At 43.5% G+C, this 13,355-nt stretch overlaps 2 protein-coding genes across 15 annotated transcripts in view; both read right to left on the bottom strand.

Moving 5' to 3' along the window:
- The window catches only part of NUP210L (nucleoporin 210 like), a 123,223-nt gene extending 115,326 nt beyond the window's left edge, over positions 1-7,897 (bottom strand). Inside the window, exons 1-2 of the mRNA XM_021089795.1 lie at positions 7,363-7,897; positions 3,233-3,369 (exon numbers count right to left, since the gene is read on the bottom strand). Coding sequence (XP_020945454.1) covers positions 3,233-3,369; positions 7,363-7,610 — 385 coding nt within the window. The 5' untranslated portion in view covers positions 7,611-7,897. The remainder of the gene's footprint in view (positions 1-3,232; positions 3,370-7,362) is intronic.
- Positions 8,925-13,355, bottom strand: part of TPM3 (tropomyosin 3) — a 30,618-nt gene continuing 26,187 nt past the window's right edge. For 10 of the 14 annotated variants that reach the window (XM_005663360.3, XM_005663358.3, XM_021088730.1 and 7 more), the window contains one exon: positions 8,925-10,278. In XM_005663360.3, coding sequence (XP_005663417.1) covers positions 10,275-10,278 — 4 coding nt within the window. In that variant the 3' untranslated portion in view covers positions 8,925-10,274. 14 annotated transcript variants of the gene reach the window in all.

The following is a 13,355-nucleotide window of genomic DNA, read 5'->3' as shown; positions in this document are numbered from 1 at the left end:
TAAGTAAATTTAGGTTAATTAGAAGTATCAAACATTTAACTTAGCTGCTTTTGAAGATGAGAAGAACAAAAAACTATTAATAATACAATGAATATTCTTATTTACATGTCCATATTACTTCAGGTTCATACAGTAAAGAAGAAAAATTAATGAGACGGAGGAGAGTTGATCCAGGAAGACGAAGAATGATGTAGAAAAAAAATGAGAATGAAGCCAAGACTAAGAGAAGCAAAGGGACATAGAGCCAGAGACAAAAAAAGAGGGAGCAGAAATAATAAATATTTCCTGCCTGCCCTGATTCTCATATTTATCCTAGCTTTCAAATCAACTCCTCTTGATTATATGATTACAATCCACTTCAGCAAATCATCTAAGTATTTTATGAATATTAACCACATACTGAGTACAGGGCAAAATGTACTGATCACCCCATTTTATTCTCTCCACCAAAATCATCCGGTTGTCCAAACTCTTCTTTCATCCTCCACTGGAGATTTTTTTTAACCTGAAATCATCTATCTGTCCTGTACCTAAGGTTGAAAATCTTGGAGTTATCTGGTCGCTCAGTGGGTTAAGGATCCGGTGTTGTCACTGCTGTGGCACAAGTTTCATCCCTGGCCCAGGAGCTTCTGCATGCTGCAGACGCAGCCAAAAAAGAAAAAATAGAAAAGAAAATGTATAGTCCACTACAAAAAGGCATATTCATATACCCATAGACTACCTCTGGAAGGAGACAGAAAAACAGTTGTCTCTTGGAGAAATGAGATTAGCGATTTAGTTTTCACTATGTAACCTACACCACAGCCACAGAAACACTGCGGGATCTGAGTTGCAACTGTGACCTACACCACAGCTCATGGATCCTTAACCCACTGAGCAAGGCCAGGGATTGAACCCGAGTCCTCATGGATACTAGGCCAGTTCGTTACCACTGAGCCACGACGGGAACGCCTTTATATTCTTTAAAGCTTTTATCAAATGGAGATAACACCTAGTCAAAATAAAACAATCAAAAGACATCTAGCACTCTTACCAAATAGAACACGGCTGCCTCATCTTTCGCCTCTCTTCTCTCTGTCATAGCCATTAAATTTCTTTACTACACTGTCACCAAAAACATCATAAACAAAATTCTAAGCACCTAAAGACCAATGGCGTATTTAAATCTTTTTACCTTTACAGATGCTTTATAGTTGGTAAGCAATTCAAACATATTTGTCAAACAAATGAACAATTTCTCTTAGGCATGCTCTTTCTTTCAAAATGTCCCTTCCTCCACCTCCCATTTCAGCATGCCAGTTCCCATTCAGGTAAGAAGGCACCTGGTAGGACACTAAGACTGTCATTCATCATGGGGAGTCTATGTACACAATTGTACATCTATGTACACAATTGTATTAACAGCAAAACCGGGAAAGCTAATTTAAAAGACTTTGGAATATTAACAAGTCAGATGAAACTAAGCTGAGAGCTAGATTTGACATTTTTCCTAGCAATCGTGTGAATGAATCTCTGGCTATCAGAATGAATTTATGTAGTTAAGAGTAATTATATTAAAATAGCTATGTGGAGTTCCTGTCGTGGCACAGCGGAAATGAATCCAAAAGACTAGGAACCCTGAGGTTTCGGGTTCAATCCCTGGCCTTGCTCAGTGGGTTAAGGATCTGGCGTTGCCAGGAGCTGTGGTATAGGTCGAAGATGCGGCTTGGATCTGGTGTTGCTGTGGCTGTGGTGGAGGCTGGCAGCTGTAGCTCTGATTAGACCCCTAGCCTGGGAAACTCCATATGCCATGGGTGTGGCCCTAAAAGGACAAAAGACAAAAAAATAATAAATAAATAAATAAAATGAAATAAAATAGCATATGTGACCAAAGAATGCTTTCCTGACCTTGGTAACCTTCCTTCTCTATCCATTGTAACTGCATCCTGCACGACATGGTCCTCAAAGTTTCACATCTTTGAGATCTCATATCACATTTCGTTGATTCTATGACACTCGTTTTTTCACATTTTAACATCTCTGAAATTGGGTTTTATCTTATAACTGATGATGTCTTAGTTTAGTTGGCATCATTGTTCTTTCTTAGTGGTACATTAAAAATAGCTTTTTTTTTCTCTTTTTCAGTTACACCCTCGGTATATGGAAGTTGCCGGGCCAGGGATTAAATTCCAACAGAAGCTGCAAGCTATGCCACAGCTGTGGGAATATTGGATCCTTAACCCACTGCACCAAAGTGGGAACTCCTAAAAAGAGCTTTATAATAGATGGTATCTTCAATTATATGAAATATGGTATACCAAACATTCTGAATTTCTTTTTAGTAATAGAGATATATAATTTATCAAAATAATTAAAAGCCACACATAAAGATATTTCTGGCCTATTAATATGACAGTATTAAGTGCTAAAAACTCAGGGATACAAAGAACCTTGATCATATTTTGGATACAAATAGTATTTCTTAAGCTGCTGTAGTCTAAAATAAACTAGTGCAGCGCATTCCAAACTTTATTATGGATGAGAATCACCTAGTGAGCTTGTTAGAGACATGGATCCCTGGGTCCATTCCAGAAATTCTGATACAGCAGATCTAAAGTGGGGCCTAGGAATTCACATTTCTAACAAGCTGATACAAGTGATACAGGTTCATATCTTTGAGAAGGACTAGTTTTTGTTTTGTTTTTTTGTCTTTTTAGGGCCACACCTGCATATGGAGGTATGCACGCTAGGGGTTGAATCGGAGCTACAGCTGCCGGCCTACACCACAGCTCATGGCAACGCCAGAGCCTTAACCCACTGAGCGAGGCCATGGATCGAACCCACAACCTCACGGCTCCTAGTCAGATTCGTTTCCACTGCGCCATGACAGGAACTCCAAGAAGGACTAGTTTTTACACTGTCTTTGGCCTCACTCAAGACCAGCCTCAGACTTTAACACTCAAGCCAGTTTTGATATATAATTCCTTCCTGTCTCCATTGATTCAAACAACCAGAATTTCCAATCTGTATCAGGCATGATGCCAGGGACAGGATATACAAAAAGGAAAAAAAAAAAAAAAAAAAAAGAAAAAAGTTACAGAATAGGATGCCACAATTAGGTTTTATATTGCAGGAATCCTTTTTTTAACCTCATCATTTGAAAGCAACAATGTTTGTGTTCACCATCTATAAAAGATACCAGATTCTTCTACTCTAGATGAACTGTTACAAGGTGTGTTTTCTCTCAACATACCTATCTCTCGAGCAAGAATAATACTGCTGAGGCGTGTTGGTTGGGTAGATTCCGCAATGAGCACAGCTTTTTGGGAACATGAGGTGCCATTTTCATATAAAGGTTCAACAGTTACTGCATCACGATGGGTGGAATGCCTGCCAGAATAAAATACTTAAGAGTATGAAATAAGAATGTGGATTAAAATTAACTTTTGGTGAAACACATTCCTACAGTTTTTCCATGTTACATACTACCAGGTGTACATAAATGATTCTCTTACTCTTTTTTTTTTTTGGCTGTGCCTGAGGCATATGGAAGTTCCCAGGACACGGATTGAACCCATGTCACTGTAGTGACCAGAGCCGCTAAGTGACAGCACCAGATTCTTAACCCCCTAGATCCTTAACCACAAGAGAACTCCTTAAATTATTTTTTAAGGCAGAAACATTGCTTAGGGACACAAGATTTAAGTGGGAGAGACTTATCAAAACATTTTCCAGTGACCCCTTGGGCAAAGTTACAGTCCTCCTTCAATATTTAAAATAAGGAATTCCTGTCCTGGCTCAGCGGAAGTGAATCTGATTAGCATCCATGAGGATGCAGGTTTGATCCCTGGCCTTGCTTAGTGCATTAAGGATCTGGTGTTGCTGTGGCTGCGGTGTAGGCCAGCAGCTATAGCTCCAATTCGACCCCTAGCCTGGGAACCTCCATATGTCGCTGGTACAGCCCTCAAAAGACAAAAAAAAGAAAAAAATTTAAAATAAGATTATTACATTCTGGAGTTTATGTAGTGACTCAGCAGGTTAAATATCTATGAGATATGGGTTCGATCCCTGGACTCAAACAGTGGGTTAAAGATCTGGTATTGGGAGTTCCCATCATGGCGCAGTGGTTAACAAACCCGACTAGGAACCATGAGGTTGTGGGTTCCATCCCTGGCCTTGCTCAGTGGGTTAAGGATCCAGTGTTGCCGTGAGCTGCAGTGTAGTTTGTAGACACGGCTTGGATCCAGCGTTGCTGTGGCTCTGGCATAGGCCGGCAGCTACAGCTCCAATTTGACCCCTAGCCTGGGAACCTCCATATGCCACGAGAGCGGCCCTAGAAAATGGCAAAAAAGACCAAAAAAAAAAAAAAAAAAAAAAAGATCTGGTATTGCATGGGAGTTCCCGTCGTGGCTCAGTGGTTAATGAATCCGACTAGGAACCATGAGGTTGCAGGTTCCATCCCTGCCCTTGCTCAGTGGGTCAATGATCCAGCGTTGCCATGAGCTGTGTTGTAGGTTGCAGACGCAGCTTGGATCCCACGTTGCTGTGGCTCTGGCGTAGGCTGGCAGCTACAGCTCGGATTAGACCCCTAGTCTGGGAACCTCCCATATGCTGCGGGAGCTGCCCAAGAAATGGCAAAAAGACAAAAAAATAAAAATAAAAATAAAAATCTGGTATTGCTACATTCAAGCTGCAGTGTAGACTGATGTGGCTCAGACCTGGCGTAGCTGTGGCTGTGGCTGTAGGCAGCTACAGCTCAGATTCATTCCCTAGCCTGGGAACTTCCATGTGCCCCAGGTGTGGCCCTAAATAGCAAAAAAAAAAAAAAAAAAAAAAAAAAAAGTTACATTCTTTCCTCAGTATGTAAAAATAGAATTGATCTTGTGTTTTGTGTTTCCAATAATGAGAGACCTGGCTTTCTCATACTCCATAAATCTCCAATTCTAGAAAGTGGGCTGCTGCTATCTAAAGTGGAAATGTTGGAGTTTCTGTCGTGGCTTAGTGGTTAACGAATCCAACTAGGAACCATGATGTTGCAGGTTCAATCCCTGGCCTTGCTCAGTGGGTTAAGGATGGTGTTGCCGAAAGCAGTGGTGTAGGTTGCAGATGCGGGTTGGATCCTGAGTTGCTGTGGCGGTGGTGGTGGCTGTGGTCGTGGTGTAGGCCGGCAGCTGTAGCTCCAATTCAGCCCCTAGCCTGGGAACCTCCATATGCCTCGGGTCCGGCCCTAGAAAAGACACACACACACACACACACAAATAAAGTGGAAATGTTGCCTAATTATGAGGTGTGAGTCCAACTCAAACTACAATTTGAAAAATCACTATTTTTGGATAGATGGCAGGAATAGCTTTCAATGCTAGATTGATGCCTTGCATCATCCTCTCAGGAAATGAATCACACTCGGTCATCATATAAGCCTGATTCCCTTCCTCATAAAATAGGAGGTATAAGGGAATATACCTCTGTGTGTGTGTGTGTGTGTGCGCGCGCGCGCACACGCACGCGCATATTTTGTCTTTTTAGGGCTGCATCCGAGGCATATGGAGGTTCCCAGGCTACGGGTTGAATCAGAGCTATAGCTGCCGACCTACACCACAGCCATAGCAACGTGGGATCTGAGCCAAGTCTGCGACCTACTCCATAGCTCAAGGCAAATCTGGATCCTTAACCCACTGATCAAGGCCAGGGATCAAAACTGTGTCCTCATGGAGGCTAGTCAGATTTTTTTCCACTGAGCCACGAAGGGAACTCCAGGGGTAAACTTTTTACACTCTGGATAAACCTTAGTGCTTCTCTTAAGTGATGGAATAGGGAAATCTACGCCAATTAAAATGAATCCTCTGGGAGTTCCCGTCGTGGCGCAGTGGTTAACGAATCCGACTAGGAACCATGAGGTTGCAGGTTCGATCCCTGGCCTTGCTCAGTGGGTTAAGGATCTGGCGTTGCCGTGAGCTGTGGTGTAGGTTGCAGACGCGGCTCAGATCCCGCGTTGCTGTGGCTGTGGTGTAGGCTGGCAGCTACAGCTCCGATTAGACCCAGAGCCTGGGAACCTCCATATGCCAAGGGAGCGGCTCAAGAAATGGCAAGAAGACAAAAAAAAAAAAAAAAAAAAAAATGAATCCTCTGATACCTTGGAGCCCACTTCAGTTAGGTTCCCTTACACCTTAAGAAGCCACACAACCTAACATTGCATCTTCTCACACTGGATAATCATGTCTTTCCTCATGATCCTCAGTCAGAAAGTCATCCCCTCCCCTTTGGAGTTGATTATCCCAAAGCTGAGTGTACGCTTCAAGAGGGTACTCTCATAGAAGAAGGGAAACATATATTACAGGCACCTCTCATCTCCACCCAAAACGAATCTTGTCATATTACAAGAAATTTACACTTCATGGAGTCTGGGTCTCAGGACCCTCATCTGTAAAATGAAAATAATATAATAGTACTTACTTCAGAAGACTGTAAAAAAGGAATGTAGTAAATTGTGCCATACTTAGTTGTGGTTTTTGTTTGTTTGCTTTTTAGGGCCACACCAATGGCATATGGAAGTTCCCAGAAGAGGGGTCAAATCTGAGCTACAGCTACCGGCCTACATCACTGCCACAATAACGTCAGACCCAGATCCGAGCTGCATCTGCAACCTACACCACCACAGAGCAACACCAGATCCTTAACGCACTGAGCGAGGCCAGGGATCGAATCCCAGTCCTCATGGATACTAGTCGGATCCATTACTGCTGAGCCACAACAGGAATTCCAATTAGTTGTGTTTTTACATTGAGAACTCCACCTCATTTAGTTTTGTGGAGTACTCTCACACCCTAGGCCTCTCTAAGCTTCTCTAGCTCCTCACCTCAATAAATCTCCTCAGACCTTGGAAATCCCTCTCACTCTGTTTTAATCTTTTCAGGGCAGCAGAGGTTCCCAGGCTAGAGGTCAAATCAGAGCTGGAGCTGCCGGCCTACACCACAGCTCCCTGGCAAGGGCGGATCCTTAACCCACTGAGCAAGGCCAGGGATCTAACCTCCGTCCTCACGGATGCTAGTCAGATTTGTTTCCGCTGAGCCACGAGGGGAACTCTGAGGAAGTTCTCCACATCGGGTAACCATCAATGCCTGAAACCTCCAACACAAGCCTTCCTCGTGCCCTGAGAGCTGTCCACACAGTGACTTCCCCTCCCCACAAGGACCCACACATAAGCAGAAAATAGCCCACACAAGGAAGACAGGCCACAGCAGGAAGGGCTGGCCACTCCGCCCCCACGGACACCCCACCCCCACCCCTACAGATAAAAGCCCTTCAGGCCGAGCGGCCGCAACGTTCCTGAATGTCTTCCGTTGACTGAACCTCTCCCATCCTTGGGATCCCCCGACCCCTCACCAAGTATAGCAGCCCCGCTGTGCCTCCAGTAGGAAAGGCACCCGGCCCGGCTCCCGGCTGAAGGGTAGCAACACCTGAGGCACGTTAAGTTTGTTGGCCAGGGTTCCATGCAAAAAGAGAAACAGCAACAGGTAGCGCTGTAGAGGCAAGCAGAGCAACGCAGAGCCTCGCGGCGCTGGCGAACCCGTCATGGCGACTGCCAACCCTCGGTTCCCGCTCAACCCCAGCTGCGCCCTCAGCTCCAACATCAGCCAATCCGCAGGCGTGACGTCATCAGGAGGCGGGCCCTCCTGCTGCTCAGAATCATGGAACTGTTTTTCAGACGCTTTCCAGTAAACCAACGTTTTGCAAAGTTTAAGGCACCAAGCAGGCCACCCACTTAAAAGGGCTACTTTCTTACATGTTAGGTGGCAAATCTTTCATAGTAAAGAACAAGCAGGAGTTCCCGTCGTGGCGCAGTGGTTAACGAATCCGACTAGGAACCAGGAGGTTGCGGGTTCGGTCCCTGCCCTTGCTCAGTGGGTTAACGATCCAGCGTTGCCGTGAGCTGTGGTGTAGGTTGCAGACGCAGCTCGGATCGCGCGTTGCTGTGGCTGTGGTGTAGGCTGGCAGCTACAGCTCCAATTGGACCCCTAGCCTGGGAACCTCCATATGCCGTGGGAGCGGCCCAAGAAAATGGCAAAAAGACAAAAAAAAAAATTAAAAAAAAAAAAGAACAAGCAGAAATGTCTAAAAGGAATAAAAACACAAAACTCTCCAAATATATTCCTCCTTCTGTTGCTTGCTGTGTGGATCCTAGAGCAACCTTTTGTCCCCCGCGCCCCACCCCGCCCGATTTTCTTTGCAGTCATTTCCAGAACATTTGTCCCTGCATATAAATGGAAAAAATTTCTAGTCTCTAGTATAAACAGCTGGACTTTGTCAAGGAAGCTGTATCATTTCTACTAGGAAGTCAGATTCATGTCCAGCCTCAAGGCCAGCGTGCAGGAAATGCCAGGCACTGGCAACTCAAAGGCAGCTTTGAAAACTATCCTCTCACACAGCCTGTCTGTAAGCAAACACTCTGAGAGCTCTTCTTGTTAAATTAACTTGTTTTCTCCAAATATCCAAGAGTATCAGTTCAAAGGCTGTCTCAGGACAGTTTACTAAAACCACACATATATATAGTAGTATGTAATCTGTGTCATATATTGGTGAAGAGGTCTTAGGGTGCAATGTCTAATGAATCTACGGTTTAGAAGAATACAACTATAAAGGAAGATGCCAGTGTTAAATTAAGTAACCTATAAAAGGTCTGGCATATAAACATTAATTCTAACCTTCACATTTATGCTAACAATATATATTATCTTTATTTTACAGATAATGAAACTAAATGATTTTTATCAGTACAACTAGGGATCTGAAAGCTCAGTTTTGACCCCATTTTTGGTCAGCTTCCAGAGTGTGTGCTCTACATCAAATCCTGTTGCTACCACCCACAAAGACCTGATTTTTACCCGAACTTTGTAGTTCCTGTGGAGGAAAAACATCTGGATTAGGAAATAAAAGCAAGTAGTTCTGAGGGTTGGAGGGACTGGTTCTTTATTTCAAAAAGACACATCAATTTTCAGTATCAAAACAGTTACATTATTGGTTTTTCTTTCTCCTAATCGGCCCCCAAAGAGACCACAAAAAAGAGTACATTTTAAGCCAATTAAGCTGCAGGATGCACACCTAACAGACCTCACTGAAACCTCACCAAACGTGGGGGGAGGAGGGCAGAACTGTGTAGGGAAAGAAACTTTAAATGATCAGCACACTGCCAGCCGACTGCACAGAACTGACAGCCAGATGGGGTGACCAGTGTGCCCCAACCCCAAAGAAGCAAAGTTTCAAAATAATATAAAATTTAAAAACAGTTTTGTACATAAGCTATTCAAGATTTCTCCAGCACTAACTGACACAAAGCACAATGAGATGGCACTTTTAGAGACAGCAGCTTCAGACCCAGAAAAGGGTGATGAGATGAGTTTCATATGGCTAAATCAGTGGCAAAACATAATTTTCTTTCTTTCTAGGAGGCAGGGGAGCAAATAATAAGTGGTCACCTCAACATAAGGGGCACATGATCCATTCTATGAGCCATTGGGAACAGGGTAGAGGATCTGGTCTCAGACAGAGGTCTCATCTTAATCTGTTTGGTCACTTATGATGAAAAACATAAAAGTTGCCCAAAGATACTGTAAAGCTGAAAACCTGAACAGCACTTTTTTTTTTTTTTTTTTTGGCTAACTCCTGGAATCACCTTTCTGATATGGCAGGTACTTTTTACAGAGCAACCAGGTTTCCCATAATGAAGTCTTTCTCTGGGCTGTTTGGCTCTCAGTAAGGCAGGCCCACACACTGTTATCCTTCCTCTATGGAGAGGGCAATATGCATTAAGCTGAAAAGTTACCTTCCAAAAGTGAGAAAGGGATTAGACTGCTGCTTCAAAACTGTGGAATTACCTGGAATGTTTTTTACAAATGGTTGCTACATCAACAACAAAAAAGGTAATTACAAAATGTGTACATCACGAACATGCTTTAAAGACATTTTGCATTGTGCTCACATTCCCTTAAAAGTTGTTCCCAAAGGAGCTCAGCCTCTGGCCCACCTGAAATCTCTCAGGAGAGGCAGAGACAGTTTGGTGAAAAGGGCAAAGGGGTGGGAGTGGGAGAGGTGGCAAAAGGAGAAAGCAGCCTTCCAGTTAAAGATCAGCCCTCAGTTTAAAGGTCAGCTTCGGGCAGGCTGGCCTCAGGCGGAGTCGGGGTGAGAGGAAGGAGCGGCGGCAGGGCGGGGCTGGGGTGCTCTACATCTCATTCAGGTCGAGCAGAGTCTGGTCCAGCATCCTTTGTGTACAGAGGTGCTCCTCTTTGGTGCATTTCAGTTTATCTAATGGGGGTAAAGGAGAGACGTTGTAAAAACCAGAAGTAAATTTTAAGGGCTACTTTGTTCCTGTTGCAGGGCAACTGCAGACTAATAAAGCAGCTCCTTTCTCAGCCACAGAAGTGAGCTATTGCATCACTCGTTTTTGCAGGGCCCCAGGCTTGCCCACTGAAGTTGCAGGTGTTGCTGTCCTTCTTGGGGAGGGAACTGGGGGACCTTATCAGTCATTTCCTTTCCTCCCCACACCCAACCAAGGCTTTCAGCTTTCGGTCACTGAAGGAGGTGGCCTTAACCATCAGCCACCCATCCTTCTAGTTTTCACCCACAGGACAATACCTACTCAAAACAGCTTGCTGGAGTTTGACACATTGAGTACAAGGATTGGCATATTTGCACCAGCAGAAACATCACAACCTCAACTTGAAAAGAGTATAGGAGGGTTCACATGCACTATAGGCTTTCCCCCCAAGGTAGAGAAGAATGGGATAACTAGTGGGATAAATAAATGAGCCCCCATAGCTAAGTCAGAGGATCTCAAAAGAAAACAAAGCCAACACTACAAAACGAATCCTTATAAGCAAAACAGATTTTTGCAGAGCTATTCTTCAGAACTAGCCTGTGACAGTTTACTTACAATTAAACAGAAAACCAGGAAAAAGAAGCAAGAGTGAAAATGTCGGGAAGAAAACCAGCAGCTGAATATCAAGGAGAATCAAATCTGCCCAGCAAGCAAAGCACTCACTGCTCTAAGGAGGTGGGGAAAATACTCAAGTCAGAGAGGTGGATGGTGGCAACACACACCTATTCACATTCCACACCCTGTTCTTTCCTTTCCCTTTTTTCTACCCGGTTGGAAGGGCCCATCCCTGGGCCTGCAGATGAAGCAGTTACAACATCTTGTCAAGTCAGTCCTTTTATTGTTAGAAAACATCCATGCAAGGGAACATATCCTACAGTCAGTGCACAAGTGAAAGAGTAGCAAATAAGGTTGGAAAACAGAACCCTCCCAGTTTTTTCTCACTATAATCTCGAAGGTCCCTCCCATCATCACTCATCATCTCTTAAAAAGAGAAAGGCAGTATTACTATTAATGTTCCCACTTTACAGTGCAGTTAGGAAGTCAGCACTCTTCTAACTGCCCCAATTAAAAAGCCATTTGCTTAGGGCAAAAGAGTAACTTTTAAAAAGACAAATCAGCTTTTTGCTGGGGTCCAGGCCAGTGGTGTGAGCCGTAAGCTCTGTTTAATGGGCATCAGTGAGCCCTGCCCATCAGTCACACAGATCATGCAGCGTTAGCTTCAGCTCATTAGAAAGCAGGCGGTTTCGCTCAAGTTGGCTGTAGAGACGCTCTGCAGCAGCAACGGAGAGGAGAGAAAACAAGAGAAGGAGAGGAAAAAGAGGAGGAGAAAGAGAAAAAGGGAAGGTTAGTAGAGTACCAGAAGCAAATTGTGAGACTTTCAACTACCTGGTATACATAACATGCATCTGTAAGGCAGGATGGATGCAAGGAGGATTCAGTTGGTGGAAAGACCCACAGAGGAGTAAAATTAAAAATTCAGACAGACAAGTTGAAAGGATGACATTTTAAGGGAGGAAAAAAAAACCCTCCTTCACAGTATTTATTCCTGGCTTGAGAAACTGAGACAAGTGAAACAGGGCAAAAGAAGGAATACATTTGGCTTATGAGAAATATATTTACAATAATAATCAGGGTTTGTAAGGAACGGAATAGTTGAATATTTTTCTCCACAAGTATTCAATACAGCATTATGAATGGGAGATTGGCTCAAATAACCTTACACTCACTCAAACCTACACCTTCTAATGCTTCTTGTTGTAGATGTTTGGGTGACAGACTCATCACAGTGGCCTAGCCCATCAAATTCGAACTTTACCATTTTCTAAAAGAACCCCAGACCTGTTACAGCCAACAGTAGGTCCAACCAGCCCCGAGGAAGGCGAATTACTGGTACAAGCCAATCAAGACCATCCTGTTCTGCTTTTCCAGCCTCGCTGGCAGATAGGGGTGATCATTTGATCCCGTTCCAGTTGATGAAATGTAGGGGATAGCCTGTTGGGGACTTCTGGAAAAATGAGCTTTCTTTCTTGCCCTATAATGACTAAAAGTTGCAAATTTCAACCTAAAATGAAAGGGCCAAGAGAATCACCGAAATCTCAACTACACCAGGACAGAGTCGCTCAAATCAAGACTTTTTAATCATAAGAGAAAAAGAAATCTCATATTTATTTAAGCTACTATTAAGGTGTTTTTCTTATACCCAAAAGCATTCCTGATACAAAGAGTTAAGTGCTCCAATCCCCTGGCTTCATCTGGACTTTCTATTTGGAGCACATCTTTAGGGGAGGGGAGGCTAACGAGTGGTGATCATTTTGTAATGTATAGAAACATCCTATCTCCATGTTTTTTTCCTAGGAACTAACATAGGTCTAACAAACAAACTCATAGAAAAAGACATCAGATTTGTGGTGACCAGAGGAGGGCAGTGAGTGAGGGGAGGGGAAACTGACTGAAGGTAATCAAAAAGTATAAACTTCCGATTATAAGACAAATAAGCACTAGGGATATAGTGTACATGACAAATATAAATTTAATTAACACTGCTTTCTGTAATACCTGAAAGGTGCTGAGAGTCATCCTGAGTTCTCATCACAAGAAAAAAACTTTTTAAGTGAATAAAAAAGGAGTACAGAGAATCCAAATTCATCTGACCAATACAAGGGTAATGGAAATTTGCTGATGGATGTTTCTGACCTAAATGTCAGCCTATGGCGTTTGTACTCAACTTTTTTTTTTTTAGTTTCGTTTTACAGTATGTTTCAACATGGTCTCAGGACCTCAATATAAAGACTTTTTCCCCTTAAAAGCAGTTGTATCTGTGGGCTGACTGTGGGCATTGCTTGCCTTCTGAGCTGAGGTTTTCCCAGTTCTATCTGGAAGCTGGGGGCCAGTATGTTCCCAGCAGTACTTGCCACTTTGTGTACACTATCCAAAACAGAAAGCATGTATGTATAAAGAGATTCTGGGGGCAGGGGAATAGCCAAAAAACAATAGGGGTAGAATT

The sequence above is a fragment of the Sus scrofa genome, chromosome 4 (assembly GCF_000003025.6).
Source record: "Sus scrofa isolate TJ Tabasco breed Duroc chromosome 4, Sscrofa11.1, whole genome shotgun sequence".
NCBI classification, from domain to species: domain Eukaryota; kingdom Metazoa; phylum Chordata; class Mammalia; order Artiodactyla; family Suidae; genus Sus; species Sus scrofa.
Note: the sequence above shows the minus strand (reverse complement) of the source record. Positions and strands in the feature narration are given on the sequence as shown.